This window comes from Canis aureus, chromosome 26, assembly GCF_053574225.1.
Source record: "Canis aureus isolate CA01 chromosome 26, VMU_Caureus_v.1.0, whole genome shotgun sequence".
In the NCBI taxonomy this organism is placed as follows: Eukaryota; Metazoa; Chordata; class Mammalia; order Carnivora; family Canidae; genus Canis; species Canis aureus.
In genome coordinates this window covers 12393559-12414385 of record NC_135636.1, presented here as the reverse complement: position 1 = coordinate 12414385, position 20827 = coordinate 12393559, and the positions used below count along the sequence as shown (strand labels likewise).

The 20827-nt window shown below is 36.0% G+C and overlaps 2 protein-coding genes across 38 annotated transcripts in view; one reads left to right on the top strand and one right to left on the bottom strand.

Moving 5' to 3' along the window:
* MACROD2 (mono-ADP ribosylhydrolase 2) overlaps positions 1-20827 on the top strand; it is a 1919734-nt gene that overhangs the window by 1689847 nt on the left and 209060 nt on the right. The gene's annotated exons all lie outside the window — the stretch shown is intronic.
* The window catches only part of LOC144297911 (uncharacterized), a 147887-nt gene that overhangs the window by 90382 nt on the left and 36678 nt on the right, over positions 1-20827 (bottom strand). For 26 of the 34 annotated variants that reach the window (XR_013364821.1, XR_013364826.1, XR_013364823.1 and 23 more), the window contains one exon: positions 15593-15684. Coding sequence is in view for 9 of the 34 variants with exons in the window: in XM_077872179.1 (XP_077728305.1) it covers positions 15593-15684 (92 nt within the window). In the remaining 25 variants the exon portion in view is untranslated. Of the gene's footprint in view, positions 1-13535; positions 13709-14375; positions 15066-15592; positions 15685-20827 lie in introns of those variants that run through there. The other 8 variants (XR_013364827.1, XR_013364825.1, XR_013364822.1 and 5 more) reach the window with 8 other exon arrangements.

Genomic DNA, 20827 nt, shown 5'->3' with positions numbered 1-20827 from the left:
TTTAACAACTGGTGCCCTCTCTCAACATCACAACCAGCGGTGGCTTCATTTACACCTGCTCAGTGAAGATGCCGAATGGTTCCCTGTGGGATAGCAGAAGTGAACTACACTTTCACCAGTCCTTACTTTGCACAGCTTTTCAAGGCACTTGACACCTTTTAAGTGTCTGTAAACTAACAGAATTCTCTTTACACACGGCTCCCCTGACTATCACAGCTTCCCTGAATTACCTTTTTATCATCGTCTATGACGAATTATTCATTTATTTATTGCCAGGAATAAAACATGGTAGTCTTAAATGCTGGCAACAGAGGAATCTTTTCACAGCTGGGCTTTATGTTCTTTTTCAAAGAATAGAAATCTCTGAGCTCTAAATGAAACTCTTCGGCAGATAGTTACTTGTGTCTTTTACTATTTTAATTTGACTTTTCAGCTTATTGATAAAATATCTAGTGTGGAGGAAAAGGTGTAGTCTTCAAGTGACATAATTTTTGTACCATTTCAAAACTAAGTTTAATCTATCGTTATTTGAATAAGGCAGGTGAAGAAACACTCCATAAGCTTAATTTATCTAGTGCAGAAAGGGATTTTGAAGAGAATGGAAGGAGGCACTTGGAAAAATCTGCTAAAACATCAAAAACAGAGTAGTTTCCTAGGGTGACATATTTGAGCTATTCTTCTCCACTCTAGAAATGAGCCGAAGATGTATTTCCCTTTTGACTTCAAGTAAATGACTGAGCTCTAATTGGAGAACACCATGACATTTGTTTGTTCTTTGCTTACGGAGAGAATACACCAGTGATTTTCCATACAGACCTGTGCACATATTTCCAGAACAGCTGGTAACACTGACTCCCACCAGTAACTGCCCTCTAGGTAAAGGACTAGGGTCCCAGGAATCATAGATAGAGAAATCAAATTAAATGAAGCATTATATCATATCAGACATATGTGGTATCTACAAATTGATCTTTTGAGTTAATTCAAATTATTATTATTATTATTATTATTATTATTATTATAGAATTATTAAAGCAGTGGGGAAAGCTAGATGCAGTTAGCGTGAGAATCTTAAGGACCAAAGCAAGATCTTAATTAGGCCATGATGTTGATGACTGAAGAATAATGGGCTATAGATCATTATGTGGACTATCTTATGAATGTAGAAAGAAGAATCATCTTCTGAATTCATTGTGGATCATCTGCTTCCTACTTTTACACACACACACACACATACACACACACACCCTACACCTATACAATGTAGACTATACAAAATGGAGATATCAGGCTGCATTGTCCAATACAGTAGTCACTAGCCCCATGTGTCTCTAGAACAATGGAAATGTGGTGAGTCCAGACTGAAGTGTAATAAAATTCATAGTGGATTTCAAAGACTTAATACCAAGAAAAGAATATAAATTAGCTCCTTGGTAATTTTCTATATTAATCATAGGTTCAAATTATATTTGGATATATTCAATTGAAATATAAAATTAATTTCACAAGTTTCTTTTTACTTTTTAAATTACATATGTTAAATTTACTTTTTAAATTATGTATGCTAACATATTTCTTTTGGACAGTTCTGGAAATAAGGAACTTAAGTGCATGAACTAATTTATTTCACTCCCATCGCTACTTCTGAAAATAAAGAAAGTGAGTTTTTACTAATAATTCATATGTTTATTCCTTTGACTCACTCAACAGCATCATACCTATGAATTTGATGGAAAACGATGCCAATAAGCCCATCTAATTAATGAAGCCAACTACTTGGGAATGGTATTTCATAAATTAAATAGTTCTATGAATATTTTTGAATTACATGCATACATATCAAACATTTTAAAACATTTGTTTTTTTACAAACAGAAAATATAGTGTATTTCATTTTAATTTGTATTTTATTTACAAAAATATTTTTATTATTATTTGTATTAGTCTTATCCATTAAATTTGGTTCATTAATAAAACTATATTTTGAGAAAAGCACAATTATCACTTGATCAACTCTCCAAATGTCTAATTTAAATGACATATATTAAGATATATAGGATCTACCTCCAAAGTAAAAGATACTAATTGACAAAAGCATCTTTATAGTGTATAAGAGAAATGTGTTTTTTATCAATTTTGAGGCTCGTATTTCAATATCCCTAAGTTAAAGCATTGGCTTTGATGGAGGAATTAGTTGATGGGCACAGATTCATTGAATACTGAATGACTTGGCACTAAAGAGGACAGGAAGAGATAAGACATGTTGAGATGATATTATTGTCAACTCCCATCTGGAAATAGCCATTTTCCATAAGCTGGGATCTCTTACAATATATAAGCCATTATACTAAACTATGGAGATATAAGGACATGTAAAACATACATCCTCTACTTCCAAGAAAAATATAATATAGTGGAGAGATATAGATCATTAAGCCCCTAAGTGCCATTAATCTCACCCAAATTAACCCACCTTTTCTCTATATAGCAACCATTGTCTATGAGCAACAGTGATTTTTTTTAAAATATCATTTTTTTCTCCTTCTCCCACTGCCTTTACTAAAAAAAAAAAAAGAAAAAAAAATCTTAGAGTGGATTTCCAGTTGGAAAACACTTGGAAAGCACTTGGAAACAAAGTCTCACCAGAACCCGCAAGACCCTGTATGACCTCACTTCTCCAACTAACTCCACACTTCTCTTCCCCTCAACTCTTAACTCTCCAGTTTGTTACTGCTTCAGAGTCCTCACCTTTATCTCCCTCTGCCAGGAACTCTTTCTTAAAGTTTAAGAATAATGGAAAATAAAGGGAAGGCAGCCCTGTGGACAACTCTGCATTGTCTTCCCTGGTTATTGTATCTTTAGTAGCTCTCCTGCACTCCTGACAGTAACCCTGTATACAGTGTCCCTACTGAATGTGCTTTTTAGGGCTAACAACTGTCTAAAATTTAAATTATCTTTCACTTTAAATTTATTCAATTGTCTATTATCTATCTCTTCTCACTAGAATTGAGAACACAAGCCTTATTTCTTTTATTTGATTTTTTTTTTCTCAGACACATAAAAGGCCCTCAATAATTAAATGCTGGCTGGGTGGATGGATAGAATATGATAGTCTGATTATGTCAAGGCAGAGGGAATTTGGGTGCTGGGGAGGGGATAGGTGACACCTAATCCAGATTAGGATGTTAAAGAAAAAGAACATAGGATATATAGCCCCTTCACTGGAATAGGAAGTTGTTGGCAGGAGTTAGCCAGGAAATTAGCAAAGAGCTTTACTTTCTTGGGCAGATGATCAAGGGTCCAGTAGCCAGAAAGATGATGCCATGCTCAGAGAACTATCGAAAGTTCTGTCAAGTTACAGCAAGAAGTGGGATAATATCATGAAGTAAAGATAGGTAAGTAGGGACTGGATGTGCAAGAGCCCACCAATTTGTAAGAAATGACTATCTGAGAAGACTGATTTGGACTTTATTATAAATCCAAATGTCTCACAATTCGGCAAAGTGAGGCATTCGTTGTGTGTCAGTCTACTTACCCCATCTTAGTGTGTAAGCTCCTGGTGAGGCTGTAAACTGAACAAAGCCCAGGGCTGTCTCCCACCTCTTGAATTCTCACTCTATCTAACATAGTGCCATGTACAAGGTAGGCTCCCAGCAAATGCCTCTTGAGTTCAATTGAGTCTTTTCTCATATTATTCTATAGGCCATTATCTGAGCTGATATTTGGGGCTGTCTAGATTATTCTGAGACATCACACAAAGTGCAAGAATAACTCATGCTCCATTGATCCTCTGTAATAGTTACTTTGAATTAATATGGAGGATGGACATGCACAATAAATTGACATGCTCCAAAGCCTTTCAACTGTGAAAAAATACCACCTTGACAATAAAGAAGACTCAGGAGAGACCTTTCAGAGATGGAGATAGAGCGTGTATTCTTTTTCCTCCTGTGTTGGAAAGAAGAGGGAAACTAAATAGATGCCTGGCATTCTTCATTTTGCTTTGTTGTTGTTTGGGAGATTTTTTTGTTTATTTGTTTTTTATAACTCAACCTCACCTGTAAAGGCCACATCCTTGTAGGAATCATTAATTCTGAAATAGCTGCCTATTTTCCAGACATTAGTCTTAGTTAATTACAATTTCAGCAGGTTACTCAAAGATTACTGTTCAAATGACTCTCTAAATAGAAACCAACTCTTGGTGATCAGAATTCTGGTACTGGGGAACACTTGGGGTCTGGGGGTGAAGTTGGTTAAGCACCCAACTCTTGGTTTTAGCTCAAGTGATGATCTCAGGGTCATGAGATCCAGCCCCACGTTGGGCTTCATGGTCAGTATGGATTCTGCTTGGGATTCTCTCTCTCCCTCTGCCTCTCCCACTCATGCTTTCTCTCTCTCTAAAATAAATAAATAAATCTGAAGAAAAAAATAATTCTACTACTGGATAAAAAATTTTAAATAATTATTTTGCTTTGCTTTTGTCTCTTCAGTATCAGAAGGAGGAGTGATGCCTTGATTGTATGTTTTCCATAAATTATCTCTTAGAGTTGCATTGCTTACATCAGGCTCAAACAAAGAACCTTAGAATTTGATTCTGATTATTTTGACAGAAAAATGTGAATAAAATGGAGAAATGATATATTAATAATAATAGTGCTTGATATTCTCCACTGGAATGTGAACTAATAGGTTCAGATCCCCCAAGAAATATCTCAAAAATTTCTCCTTAGATTTTATATGGTTGCTTTTTTTTTTTCACTTATTATGGAAGGCTATATTTTCTCTATATATTTCATTAATTTTCAATGCCTTTATTTCTGCATGAACATATCCCCTTAATCATTACCATGTATCTAGAAAGAAGCACAAACTAAAGCAAATTTACAGAAACTCAATTTGAATTATAACTCAATAACTGAAAGCCATTAGACATTTCTAAAATTTTGGTTATAACTACTACCTCATCTAACAATCTCTTGCGAGATTTTCTACTTCTTAATCTCACTCATCTGAAATGATGAATGCTCATATAAAAGGCTAAATAAGACAACCCTGTAGAATCACAGTGAGTCTATGAGTCCATTAATTTCCAAACAAGAAACTCTACCCGGGAGGCAGAAACTGAGGAAAGTTTTGCTTATTGTCAGATGCCAACTGAATAGAATTGAATACAGTATCCAACCTTGAATAATAAAACATCTGAGTTTCAGATATCTTTCGGAAATGCCGATGTGATATATATACACCTAGGGAAGAAATTAGCCCACAAAGTTCACAATCATGTAAATCAGTTTGGTTTACATACTATTGCTTTTCCTACAAGTTTTTGTTTTTTCATATTCAAGTTATTTGTGGAAATATATTTTAAAGTGATATTACCAAGTAGGTATGAAAGAATGTCCTCAAGGGAAAAATAAATAAGAAAGAGTCAAGTCAATCTCTGTGCTCTGATATCCCAATCAAATTAGATGAGGGCAGAAATAGAAAAATAGAGAAAAGAGGGTAAAGTCACACCTCTGCAGAAAATGTTGCCTGTGCCTTATACACATCCCTCAGATCTTAACATTCACTGTGCTCCAACCAATTTCCACGTACCAGTCTCTGAAATTCTGTGCCTGAAGGCTTATTTCTAGAACAGTAGAAATCTCTGCCAGTGTAAGAGTGGAAATCTCCTCTAGGAACCTTGCCCACAACCTCTTTAGCTTCTCTTCTTTTGGGTGCCACAGATGTAAGCATCCATTTTATACCACATTTCAGAGTTTCCCTGGAGCTGTGAGCTCCAATAGTCTGTTATGGTAGCTGGCTTGACAACTTACTCTCAATCGACTGCCTTCTCTCCCCTGTATCACTTCACTGCTCTCTCTATAATTCCTGGGATCACCTCTCAAATAACCAACCATTTGAACTCGTATCCTAGTCTGAGGCTCTGCTCCTGATGGAACCCAAACTAAGACAACTGCTATTTCTGCTCATAGCAGTTTGCCTCTGGACTCCAATCTTGAGGATTATAGCAGCTTCTGTGTTTAAGAGCTATTGCCAGTTTTTGATGATGTTGCATTCACCAGTGTCATGAATTCTCCGTACTTTGCTCAATGCCCATCCCAGGTAGGTGTTTCATAAATATTTTCTGAATATAGACCAACTTCATGAATGAAAAGCTTGTGCCTTAGCACAGTTCTTACACATAATCTATGCTTGGTAAATGTTCTATCAGATGAAATGTGATGATTATGCCTTTGGCAGTGGAAAGGTCTTTATCCAACTTTTAACTGTCCAGAACGAGGGCAGAAAATGTGGTGCTTAATGCCATCTGGTTGAAATCCACCTGCATACACAGGTATTTCAAAGGAAAGAAGGGCACTTCATCCATCTTGGCATCTGGGAATAATTCACCAAAGAGGTGCAACTCATAAAACCAGTCACTCTGGACACTTTACTTACTTTCAGGTGAGAAGGATTTCGTTTCAGGTGATAGACATGGAAGCTGAGTATTCAGTGACTCATTTCTTAAGAAATGTGAATATGAATTGAACACCAATAAAAAATAAATTTATTATTAAAAAAAAGAAATGTGAATATGAGAGGGAAGATGTTATCACTCAGAGTATGGCAAAGTGATAGCTTTCCTGAATTGAGTAAAATATACATAGTTTGTTCTATAGACACCTTTTAAAAGCATCTTAGAGCTTAGAGGGATAAAGAACTCAATGAGTTTTCACTTGGTTATTTGGCCACAAGGCTAAAACTTGTGGCATATTTCAACAAAGTTTTTTAAAGGCAAAACATTAATTCTTTAAAAAATATATAGTCTAAAATGAAATGGGAGTCCCAAACCTATATGCAACAGCTGGTTTTCATATGATTTTGTAAGATGCCTAATTTTTCTCAATCTTAGTGTTCTTTGTGTGGGAAAGAAACGAGAGAGAATAGTAAAAAAAAAAAAAATTGGAAACTCTTCTACTTGACTTATGTCTTTATTATCATAATAGAATTTACTATTATGATAGTTGTCCAGATCATTCAAAGTCTTGAAATTTTGTTATGCAGAATATCTAGATAACTGAGGCAGAGAATTTCTGGAAAAATAACCCCCTCAATTATCTGTTTTATGTTGAAGTTTTATGAGTCTGACTTTTAGACTTTTAGGAAAAAAATGTGTGATTTTTCTTTCTCCCCTTAGATAACCTATTGTCACTCATAAGTAGAATGGGATACTAGAAGTTGCCAGGGTTTATCCTTTCTACTATATCAATTATTAGATTTCAAAGCATTTAAACCTGAAGACTATGTAAATAACTAGTTAATTGAAATCTGTTTTATATATATATATATATATATATATATATATATATATATATAAAACATTATAAGAACAATAAAGACCCTATTTGACCAGAATAATTTGCTCAAAGGCCTAATTGAAGTAATATGTAAAGAGTTCATGGTAGGAAGATCAATGAATTAATGTATTGCAAATTATCTAGTAGGTAATTCAGCTTCTTGTTCTACTTAACAGATAATGTTTCTTGTAAATGGTCTGTGCTCCAGAGGTGGCCTGCAATGCTTTTATATGCTAGGTCAGATCCACTGAACCATAGGATTGTACTGGAATCAGACATTCCTGTTAATTTATGTACCAGTCTATGGCAACTGAATTGTTTTGGCAATCCTATCTACAAATGGCATGAGGTCCTAACTCTAATTTATTTCTAATTTTAATAAGAAATTTTGGATTTTCATAATCTATAAGCCATAAGAAATATGCATATGGCAGCCACTAAGCTAAAGTTAATAGCGGTAAATAGACTTATGTAACCATAGATCCTATATCCTATCAAGAAGAGCTTGACAATTTAACACCTTCTTCCTTCTGCTCCCCTGGTATTTGACAAGCAAGCTTATGTCTGATACTCTAAAAGCGCAATCAACCACTGATCAGATCAAATTCAGGCAGGAGGAGGACTTCTACTAGCTCTACTTTGCGCTAGGTATGAGGATAGTAAGTCTAGAAGCAAAGAAAGGGTATGACAGGATCTCTATCTACACTGGACATATGACCTTGCTGGAGAGAGAGGACTTTAAGCTGTAAAAGACCAACAGGATTTTGTGAAAATAGATAGAAGCATTTAAACCCCTGAGAGTGACAAATTGATAAATTCTGATAGAAAGGACTTTGTCTAACACCTTAAATGAGGTGCCATGTTTCCTGCCAGTGAGTGGATGTTCAATACCTGCTTGTCCACTCACAGAAAAACCATGCTCATTACCTTTCCTTATGGAGCTCTTGAAAACAGAGGCCAGGACTTTATAAATTCCCAACATTCTTCTCATATGCTATGAGCTCAATTAACATTTCTTCTTAGAGAACTTTCATTGGTAGGTGTTTGATTTGCTACTGCACAATAAAGCCACAGAGTCAGCTGGAGAGGGAATACTTCAAATATTCAGTTCTCTTTTAATCAAAGCAAAGACAGACTTCTAATAAAAAATTTTATTCAAACCAATTTATAGAACTCATTACTCAGCAGGAAGAATGAAAAAGATAATTTGTGGAGTGGGTTTTTTTGTTGGGCCTTCCTTCCTTCCTTCCTTCCTTCCTTCCTTCCTTCCTTCCTTCCTTCCTTCCTTCCTTCCTCTCTCTCTCTCTCTCTCTCTCTCTCTTCTTTCTTTCTTTCTTTCTTTTCTTTTTTTTTTTTTGGTGGGGGGATGTCCTACTATCCCTCTCATAAAACATTCTTGCTGGGTTTATTGAAAAAAATACTAGAATCTTCCTCATAGTTGGGCAGCTTCCCTAAATATACCCACCAAAGAGTAATTTCTTCACAGCAGATTTTGCTGTAGCAGTTTGTGAAAAGTGGTACTTCCTCCTGGAACTCGTGTTATTCAGATTTAAATGGTGTCTAATAAGTCTGCATTATATGATTCCCAAGCTAAAAATCTAGGCCTTCTTTCTGACCCTTCAGTCTTCACCATTACTTGTATCCAATCAAGTTGCATTCATTCTTCTTCCCTAATGCTTCTTCTTTTTCTTTTTCTTTTTTTTTTATTTATGATAGTCACAGAGAGAGAAAGAGAGAGAGGCAGAGACATAGGCAGAGGGAGAAGCAGGCTCCATGCACCGGGAGCCTGATGTGGGATTCGATCCCGGGTCTCCAGGATTGCGCCCTGGGCCAAAGGCAGGCACCAAACCGCTGCGCCACCCAGGGATCCCCCTAATGCTTCTTAAATTCGTGTTCTCTCCCTCACCCAACCCAATATCCTGGGTTAGGCCACCGTCTTATCTGTATCTTTCTTGGATCACTGCTACACCCTTCTAATTAATCTTCCTACCATATTCCTGCCATCACCATCCCTTCCATTCCATCCAGTAGCATGCTAATGAGGTTTTAAGAATTGCAATTCTGATTGGGCTGTTTTCTCCCAGGTATTCCTCACTGGTCTCAGAATAAAGTTCTGGAGGATCTTGAGTGTTCTGTGACAAGGACCTGCCTATCTCTCCTGCATTACATCTTATCATTTTATGCCTTGCATGTTAATTAACTACTGAACTACTTGTCTTTCCCCAAAGATCTGTGTATGCTTTCTTTTTCCTTGAGGATTTTCAGGTGGTGGTCTCCACCCCACCACCCCCAAATCCTTTCCTTGGTGAAACCCTGCTCCTCCTTGATGACTCAGATTGTACGTTTTGTCCCATTCTCTGGTGGCTTTTCCTGGCTTCCTAAGACTGGCTTTGGTATCTCACTAATACGCTCTGATAGCAGATGCTCTGTGCAAATAGACTCTGCCGCAGCCCTGACCATGCTCTGATAAAAGCAACTATTAAATGGTTTGTTTCTCCCACTGGGAAGTCAGGAACTGTGGCTCTTTTCAGTTGTATATCTGCAGCAGCTGGCACTATTTGTCTGTTCAGCAAATATTTGCTGGACACATGATATTAAAGGTCACACAACTAGTAATTAGAGGAACAAGCATTCAAAATCCAGTTCTCTGGGCTTCAAGTATAATACTGTGTTATACACACCATATTCCAATATCGTTGAGAAGGTAGACCTGTGCTTCTCGGCAAAGGCTAAAGTACCTTCACTAACCACCCCATCACCCACTTTAGAGTTTCCAGTACATTATTTGGGATGTTTTAAGAAGATGGGATGTGCTTCCAACTAAAATCCAGTTGAATGATTTATATTAAATTTTACCTGTTCTCATTGGCCTATTAGCACCAGAGATAAGGCCTTTAAAAAATCAGCTTTGACATGTATTTTCTTAAATGTGTTCACTGCCATCTTTTAACCACCTCCCCTCCAAAGTCTGCTCGTAAAACCTCCTAGTCAGAATTACTTCTTTGATTTTTTTTTTTTATCATGCATCCTTTCTTAACGTTGTCTCTATTTCTCTTTAAGAAGTCATCTGAATCATCAATGTATATTTGGTAATTCATATGCATATTATTACCAACACAGAAAAAAACAGAAAAAAACAATCCCTCCATTTAGACTTCAGAGCCCCAAATTGCCTGAGTGTGGGATCCAACTGCTCACATTACACAATGGAACCCCTATCTGAGAAGCTAGCCATCAAATAAGCCAACTCTCAAGCATCTTGCACTTGGCAAGAAATGCTCTTGCCATTGCTAACTTGTTCTTCAGAATTCATCTAAAAATCCAACAATGAAAAAGCAAAGGCAGTTATATATTCATAAATGTATGTTAACATCTATTCCAATATATAATTTGTTTAATCTGTGTGTTAATATATAAATATTTATTTATATATAAACTGATTATATACATTTATATTAAAACTTCAGTGAAAGTGGTAAAATTAAATGGAAAGGTCTGGTATTTATAGAGAATACATTTTGTGCTTACTATTAATTAGCAAAATATAACCTTAAAAGCATATACTGGCTTTCACTTTGCTTCATCTGAAGCAAGGTCGGTAAAGAAGGCTTCATGATTGCCTGTTTCCCAAATTAGAAGCTGCCTCACAGCAAGTGTTGTCAGTCTGCTATCTGATCTGAACATTGGATATAACTATGTGAACAAGAAGCTTCCTTCAAAAAGACTAATTTTAGGCCATATGAAGTACATTATAGAAGTAAATGTAGATTACATTGTAATGTCAACCATACACAAGCCAAAACAACAAAGGTGTCTGCTTATAGAATCACTGACATTTAGAATGAGAGACTTCCTTGGAAAATAACTGGTTCAACTCATGAATTTGCTGGATGAGGAATTTGAGATACAATAGTGATTGTTATGGAGTTGGGGCCCAACACCAAGCCTCCCACTTTCTTAGAAGTATTTATATTATGCCATGCCTTGCCTGATATATAAATTTATATATGCCTGATATATACAAATTCATTTACTATATATTTATATTTAATATATTTATTTTTAATTTTTGTAAGTGAATTATATATATATTTACTATTTGTAAATGAATTATAAATGAATTATGGCAGGCATTGTATAAATTGCATGCATTTTTAGTGTACAGTTTAACATATTTTTGTGAAATAAATATATCCTGTACTTACCATTCACATGCAGATAATAAGTATTACGCACCCCCCCCGCCCGTCCCGTATATCCATGCTTTTGTCCCATTCTTCAATTTCTATCCCAGGATTTGTTTTGCTTACTGATATAAATGGAATTATACAGTACTTGTTTTTTTGTGTCTGGCTTGTTGTGCTGAGCATGTTGTTTTCTTTAGGTTTGGGGGATTTTGTTTTTGTTTTTCTTCCCACCCCCCACCCAGCCCCAGATTTTTCCACGTTGCAGCATGTATCAGTAGTTGCTACCTTTTCATTGTTGAAGAGTATTCCATCTTATATATACAGCATGAATTTGGGACTTTTTTACCCATTTTCCTTTTGATGTACATTTGAGTTGTTTCCAGTTAAGCTGTTAAAAATAATATGTCTCAGAATATTATTGTACATGTCCTTTTTGCATATAATATTTGTTATTTCCGTTGGGTGTATATCAGTAATGGAACTGCTGGGTCCTAGGGAATATATATTTTTAGTTTTAGTGTAAATTGCCTAAAACCTTTTCCAAAGTGGCTGCACCAATTAACACTTTCACAGAGTTTGCGAGTTCAGTTGGCTCAGTATCATGCCCAACTGGTAATATCTGATTTTTAAAGTGATTATTATGTTTAGTCATTTTGATGAAGGAGTATCTCATTGTGATTTTAATTTGCATCTCACTGAGTATCTCTTCATATGCGTATTAGTCTCTCTCTTTTTTTAAATGTTGGATTATCTATCTTTTTCTTATTAATTTGAGGGAGTTCCTTATATATTCTAGTCATAAATCTTTGTCTTGTTGCAAATATCTTCTCTGTAGCTTGCCTTTTTATTCTCTTATTGATGTCTTTTAATGAACACAAGTTCTTGATTTTAATGAAATCCAATTCTTCACCTTTCATGGTTACCACATGTATGCATTCCCTTAAAGTATTATTGACCGATCTTCATATTATCAAATTGTATATCTTTTATCATTTGTGTAAATTATTTTAAAATATTTATTCATTTACTCTATTATTTATATAGTAGTTCCTACATATCTGTCAGTTATCCTCCTTTATTCTATTAGTACCACATCCTTCATGACATCTTACAAATTTCTTGGTTGTAATGAGTATTTCTATTTAATACTTATTGAATGATTAAGATGTAAAAATTTGTTTTAAAGATAAGAGAATGTATTAGGGGCTAATAATGGATTTTTAACCCTGACACCGCAATGATGCATTCATATTAAATGAAATCCAGATCACCTATTTGAAAATGCTGATTTGTGGTTTTCTCATTTTAAAAAATTGTACACATTTTTACAATTTTAATAGTGTAAAATTTTCATTATTTTATAGCACTACATCTTTCAATGTGAGTCAGGAGTGAAACTGCACAACACATAGCACTTGGTTTAAGGCACAGGGTAACACAGGAAGCACGTTGATATTCTGCCAAATAAGTATTGCATGACTGCTTTTTCATTTTTAGCCAAGAAGCATTGAAAAAATGAGTAGGCTCATTAATTATCAAAACCACCAGAATGCACTTTAAGGATCCGAAAAGTGAGGATAGATAGGTCAAGTCAATTGGTCAAGATGATACAAATTAAATCAAGATCTCGCCAGGAAAAATAACCCAGCTTCAATCTCAAGGTCTGTCCCTGTGTCTTTAAGGCATGCACATACTTTACAATAAATTTAACATTAGGTGAGTGTGTTTGGCTAATACTGTATTAATACAAACTATAATAAGGTTCTCTAAGCCAAATGATGTGTGATACAGTCTAAACTTCGGTTTAAACAATTGGATTATCCTGTATTTCTTTCGTGAATAATTTATGGTAAACTTATGGTTAAACATACCATGATTAAAGCTGTAACTTAAATTGCACATATTTTAAAAATGTATAATGTACAGGAATGAAACTGAAAGTTACTATACAATTTATTGTTGTCTTTTAGTTGATCTAAAAAGTAGAAAATATAACTTCTCACATTTGCCTATAAGACAATAAATTAAATAACATTATTGAACTGATAATATTATTGAAATACATGTAGTTTTGCTAAATCGATCTTCATCTTGTATTTATACAGTTAGATAGAGCAGGCATGTTTTCCATATACATATTTGAAACTGACCATCAGTATTCCTTGGATCACTCTGTCTGGCCTTTTGTGAGGGGAAGAAAGAAGGAGATTGCAGAGATTAGGAAAGACTGTAAAGTAGGAAAAAACACGGAGCCAGAGCAGATGAAGGAGGGAGAGGAAGAATGTCTGCTCTGGTGACAACTTACATGCTGAATTATACTAATTTCTCTGTGTGCTGTTACGCTCATTAAGTAGGACTCCACTGATGTTCCTACAGGTCATGAACCAGCCAGCATGTTTGTTTCCACTATCACACCTTCAAATAAACTGCTGAGTTAAAATCTATCGCAGTAAGAATGTCTTATGGCCCACAGAAAATAGCTTTTCTTCTAAATATATTCGCAAATGCCTCGTAAATGTTTGCTTGGGTGCTTTATTTAGAAACAACATGGATAAATATTTGAAAGAGTATTGCTAATGACAAAGCAAAAGTGAACTATAAAATATCTCTAATGGCTGCTTTAAAATCTGCACTCTGCAAATAGAGCTGACTAAAGTGGGAGAGGAAAGTAGGATAACAGCAGGTGAGCTCTTCATGGTGTGTGTGTGTGCATGTGTGCATGTAGATGCCTATGTGAAGCAATCATATTTGCAAAGTAAGACCCATATCTGCTGAATAAAGAAGAGCTTCATTCAACAGACACATCTGCCAGGAAAATCTGGGGTTGTAATTTAGGTTTTATAGTCCGAGAATTACTAGATTGCTTTTAAAAGCACTACTTCTACAATGTTTTCATTTCATTCTTTGATCAAATATGTCAGCCAAGGAAGAAAATGGTCATTTATTTCTTTTGAAAGCACCGGGGAGGGGGGAAGAAATTTACATTAAAAAGCAGTGATCACGATGTTCATAAAAGTTTCCCAACTATTTATCAACATGTCTGATTTGCAACTGCAATTTACTTAATCAGATTTGCATCTTCCATAACACTGCAGCTTCCATACTGAGGTGGTAGAGTTACTCCATGCTATGGGTGGCTGATCAAATGTGCATATGGTTGTGTAATTGTCAGAAAATGTCCTTGTGTCAGATGGGGCCATGGCTTATGGTGAAAACAATCCTGTTAGTGCTCCTGCAGCATATGAGGAGACAGCTCCACTTTATTAGTGAAATTACACTGGTCATGGATGACTGACTGTCTTGATCATTTGCAGGCCAAATGTGAAGCCATTGACGGGGTCACTGGGCAGCCCAATCCAATTCAGTCAGCAAGACAACTGGAGTAACCAGATTGTAAAATGGCTGGTCTGGTTATTTCTTAATGGCATAATTGGATCGACCAGAGAGATCCAATTAATTGCTGAACAATTGGTGGCTGTGGTGGTCTCACTGATGAGCTCGGTTGTCAGTGATGGTCTTGAATTGACTGCAGAGCTTCCTGATCAATTGCACAATATACAATTATCAAGCAGGGGACAGAGAAGGATTGATTTAATTTTGGTAATTTCATTGAATCCATAGATATATATTAGTGTGTGTTTTCTCAACTGTAATACATTTGTGAGACATCAGTGATGAATGATGCTATTTTAAGATATTGCTATTTTAACTTGCCTGAATAAGTTTTATGGAAAAATATATAGACTGTTACAGAGATCTGTGGGGCAATATGTTACTTCCTAGGATGGGAGAGGAAATCCAAGTTTGAGTAGAAATTATACATTTAGGAGGCATAAAAAGAAAGTATTCTTCCTTCACCTTTCCATGCCGAATCTGAGAAAGCTCCCTACAGCCTATTCATGGCATAGTGATGTCAGGTCTCCTTCTGTTAAAAGAGCTTGGTGCCAGTGTAGCATGGCATGAGGAAGTAAATAATTCTGAAAATAATTCTGTGGAAAAGTATGGGGCTAATGAGAATTTTAGCTTTCCCACACTTGTCAAGAGAAACTGCCCATGGCAACTTACCTTCAAAGAAAAGAATTAGCTCCTTACACAAGGTCTTCTCAGTCAGGGCTTCTGTGTGGACTTGAGTCACTATATCTACCACCCAACTGTGCCTGGAATAGACAGTAAATGTCTGTTGAGTAAGTGAAGGAATGTGCTCTTAAAAGAATGTTCTTTCTGAATAGTTGAAGCCAAATAGGTATGTAGAAGTAGGTAACTTTGCATTTCTACTTATTTTAAGAGAAGAATAAATTTATAAGTTAGAAGTGACTTTTGAAGTGAATTAGTTCACCTGTTATTTCCTTACAGTGACCCACAGACAGGTACCAGTCTTGGACAACATTCTTACCAAGCCACAACATAGTGAGAAAAACATAAGAATGATAGTTTGGGGAGATTAAAGATGTCCACAAATTCATCTAAATCACCCCCACTCTTTCTCTTAATTGTAGGAGGACTCTGTGATGTCTGTGCCAGTTTAAGCCTAGTCTTTAGAAGGACTAGAAGCCTCTGCCTCCTTTTTGGAACACTTGCTCTTAGGACACTCCTTCCCAGAACATTGTCACTAAATTATGAAAAGCTCAAATCACATGGAAAGGCAGATGTAGGCCATGGTCAATAGCGACAGCTGAGCTCCCAGCCACCTGCCAGCTGACTTACCTATATCTATCACCACCACCCCCTGCCCAGCTGAGCCCAGTCAATCCACACAGTTGTTTTAAGGCACTAAGTTTTGGGGTGGCTTGTTCTTAGCCATAGATGTTTGTAATGATGGTATATATCCACCTGGGTGAGGCTGTCAGCTCCCATTTTCTAAGATGGCTCGTCTGTTCTAAGACTCTACACTTTCTATTTTGTACATGTTAAAATGTCCTCTTTTTTAACCTATTCTTTGAAATATAATTAACATAGAACATTGTTTAACTGTGATGATTTGATACACATATATATTGCAAAATATTTACCACAGTGAGGTTAGTTAACGCATCCTTTACCTTGCATAATTACTGTTGTGTTGTTAGAGTGGGAACATGGAAGCTCCGTTCTCATGGCAGTGTTCAAGTCTATGACACAATATTGTCAACTGCAGTCACCATGCTGTGCCTTAGATCTATGGAATTTATTCATCTTAGAACTGAAAATTTGTACCCTTGGGGCATCTGGGTGGCTCAGTGGTTCAGTGTCTGTCTTTGGCTCAGGTCATGATCCTGGGGTCCCAGGATCAAGTCCCACATCAGGCTCCCCATAGGGAGCCTGCTTCTCCCTCTGCCTAGGTCTCTGCCTCTCTCTCTGCCCCTCATGAATAAATAAATAAAATCTTAAAAAAAAAAGGAAAAGAAAATGTGTACCCTTTGACCCTATCTCTCCATTTCACCAACTCATCAGCCACTGACAACCACCATTCTGCTCTGTTTCTGTGAATTTAATGTATTTAGGTTCTACATGGAAGTGAGATTATATATTTGTCCTTCTCAGTCTGAGTTATTTCACTTAGCATAATGCCCTCGAGGTCCATCCATGTTGTCACAAATGGCGGGATTTCCTTCTTTGTCGTGGCCAAATAATATGCCCGTGTATGTGTGTGTGTGTGCATGTGAGAGAGAGAGAGAGAGAGAGAGAGAGAAATTCTCTTTATTCTTCAGTTTACCTATCAATGGATACTTTTTGACATGACGGTCAGAGTAGAGCAGTGATACATATGGATATATGTCTTTAAGTAGGATAATAAAACGTTGGGATTTTGTATAACACCCAGTGTTTTTAATGCATTTTATTTATCTGTGGAATTCAAAACCTGTGCCAAAATCCAACCTCACACCCTTTACAGAAATGTTCTTCCATCAGGGCCACAATACCAGTTAGTCACTTCTGCTCAAATAATTGCAACACAAATAATTGACTCAGCATAAGGCAGCACAGTCTGTCTTTAAACATATGTGCTTATGAGGAAATATAGTAACATTAAGCGTGGGTATTAATGAGACGTTTTATACACAGACACATTGTATAATTTTCAGTTCAAAGAAATACTCAGATATTTATTTCTTAATCATACATATCAATACATTTGCAGGAAAATTCATCTGCAACCATTGTATTCAGGTAACTCATTTCACACTGCACTATTTCATGTCATTGTTGTTGTCCCCCTTATAGAGGAATAAACTAGTGGAGGTGGTGGGTGGGTAGGGAAGTGTGAAAAAACAAAACATTTATTGAAGACTTAGCATGTACTAAGTTGTACGCATATATGCCATACTCTCAAGAACTTGGACATTTTAGGGGTTCCATAATATAAACATTTCTATAAAGATACATATTTTCTCTTCAAATTAAGCAGTTTATGAGTAAACATTATCTTACTCAAAACCTTTTCTATGCTTTTGAACAGGAAAGATATCTTATCTGCCTTGAAGCATTATTGCTGTGAAATTATTTTATTCCAAAGTCAATGGATTTATTTTCTACAAAAAGCACAAGCAAAGGCATGCCTGAACACAAATTCTTTCATTAAACCACTTTTTTCTAGTTCTGTTCAGTACAATACCTATAAATTATATTCTATTCTGCAAAACATGAAGAAGAAAAAATAGACTGTACAGGGGACATTGGAAAGAATAAAAGTAACAATAATGTGGGAGTGAAGTTTACCTTGGAAATGATATGGTTTTTAATTCTACTATCTGTGTTTGTTATGGTGTTTCTAAAATTCCCAGCATTTGTAACAATGAAAAATGTGGCTGACATACGAACTTTAGCTCTACAGCATTAACATATTCCAGTACTAATGAGCAGTTAAAAGAATAATAGGTGAAGTGAGTTGTGTTTGTCATCATTAATGAGAATATGAAGTTCTGAATGATGATAAATGATGAGATAATTGCCGTAAAAACAGTAGAACTTTTCCTTTAGATGGCTATTCCTTGAAAGTTGCTTTGTTGTGTTTTTTTTTTTTTTTCCTTCAGAAACAGTTTTCAAGAACTACCATCCTCCTGGTGGGTGTAATCCTTACTGCTTTAATCATTGACATTATGACAAAACTTCTCAAAGATAAGAAGAAAAACAGTGACAATATTTCAGATTAACTTTTCTTTTTTTTTTTTTTTTTTTTTTTTTTTTTTTTTTTTTTTCAGATTAACTTTTCAAAGATAACTGTGATTGATACTCTATTTCTAAAAAGAGATTTTTTGGTCTTCTCAATAAATATAATTGTATTGAGGATATTGTTTAGGTAACAGGATCATTGAACCTTTTCCTATGACACACCTAATAAGGAAACAAAAAGCTCTACACAACCCTTGGCTTTATGGGAAATAAGACAACAATTACAAGAAGTTTCTTCAAAAACTACCTTAATAAGTGGTCTTAAGGTGTCTTAATGGTCTTTGGGGCCTGTCTGGCAGCATTGTCAGTTGCAATGAAAGAAAAAAAAATGCCATGTTTATATATATATATATACCTTTAAAATGAAAATAAGTAAGGGCAGCCAGGGTGGCTCAGCGGTTTAGCGCAGCCTTCAGCCCAGGGTGTGATCCTGGAGACCTGGGATCAAGTATCACATCGGGCTCCCTGCATGGAGCCTGCTTCTCCCTCTCCCTGTATCTCTGCCTCTCTCTCTGCATCTCTCTGTGTCTGTCATGGATAAATAAATAAAATCTTTAAAAAAAAATAAGTGATATTCTCCACTGTTTATTGCCTTTCCCTCTTCTGCTTGTAGGAGTGGGGTTGGGGTGGAAGAGAGGTTTGGGAGAGGCATCCAGAATCAACTGATGGAATCAATCATCCAGGAACATGACTAGCACATAATAAAATCTCGACGGTATAACTGTGGATGTGTTGGCTACCTTTCATTATAATTGGTGGCCAGGGCTATACTAACTAGCATTTTGCATGAAACCACATGATATGCATGGCTCTGAAATATGTCTCTCTACAGTGGGGGGGTAGAGCAAGCCCGTCTGCCTGAATGATCAAGTGTTGCTGAGCCCTGAATGTATGGCTTCTGGGGGCTTCTCAGAGGCATTTCAGCTGGGTGGTCCATCTGTGCCTGCCCTCTTATTTATTATATCAATGGCAGGCTATAACAGTAGCCTTGTGGCCTATGTGCATTACCAGGGGGAGTCTGGAAAAGCACAGAAAAACATATGGCCAACAAGTAGGTTAGGACAAGTGGGGGTCAATTTTGCATTGCTTTGGTTTGTTCTTGGTTATAAGTGTTTACAACCTATGTTGAAATGTAAGAAATTTAGATGGCCAGATTTGAGCTTACCTCTCCTATGTGCCAGAAACACTACTCTCTGCCCTCAAAATCACCAAACTCAGTTCTACTTCAGTTTGTAGGTACAAGGTAGCAAATGCTGACATTAGTTCTTGAGGAGAAGAAAATTAGATTTCTGCCAACTTAAAGCCATGAACAAATGTCAGAATTAAGGTCAGGTTTTGGGATAAGTTTGTAATTCCACATAACAAAGCTAAAAAAGTTTTCACAGTGGTTTTTACTGCCCTATATTACAATATTCCTGTTGGTATATAGGGCACATTTGAAAGGACTATCTAAAATGTGTTTCGTGATTTTCTTTCTTATACTTTAAGATATTGAGTACTAGTGGTCATATATTAGCTGGGTTCAGCCATACTTTGTATATGTGTGCATTGAAAAAGTGGCTAGCCCATAATAAGCACTTAGATGTTAAATGAATGAATGCTTTAATCTCAGGACCTACTTTAAGTGCAGAAATGTTCCTATGAGCTGTGATCTTTCAACTGTCTATAAATACTGTAATTTTTTAGAGAAGAATATTGTTTTAAGAAGCTGTTTTAAGAATATTGTTTTAAGAAGCCTATTATTTGAAAGCAATTGAGTTATGTTTAATGATTATTCAATAAAAAAAATTGCCTGGTGCCCAAGACAATATTTGAGTGGCATAAATTGTGCTCATATTCATCTGACTGTTATAAATAAAAGAACAACCTTGAAGTTGAACATGAGGTCAGAGTGGAAATATATTTAAAAGAAAGGATAGTACTTTTTCGCAGAAGGTATCCCTAGGATTCAGCCTATTTTTCTCAAAGCTGTGGCTTAACAGTTCCCTGCCATCCTCTACTCAAATTTTACTGTGTCCTTTAACTGTGCAATATTCCCCTTTTCTCCTTCCTCAAGAAATCCATTGCAGCAATTATTCTGTAAAACACTGTGTATTTGTATTGTCTTACTATTCATATTTTAACTGGTCCTTAGCCACAAACTACATAGAA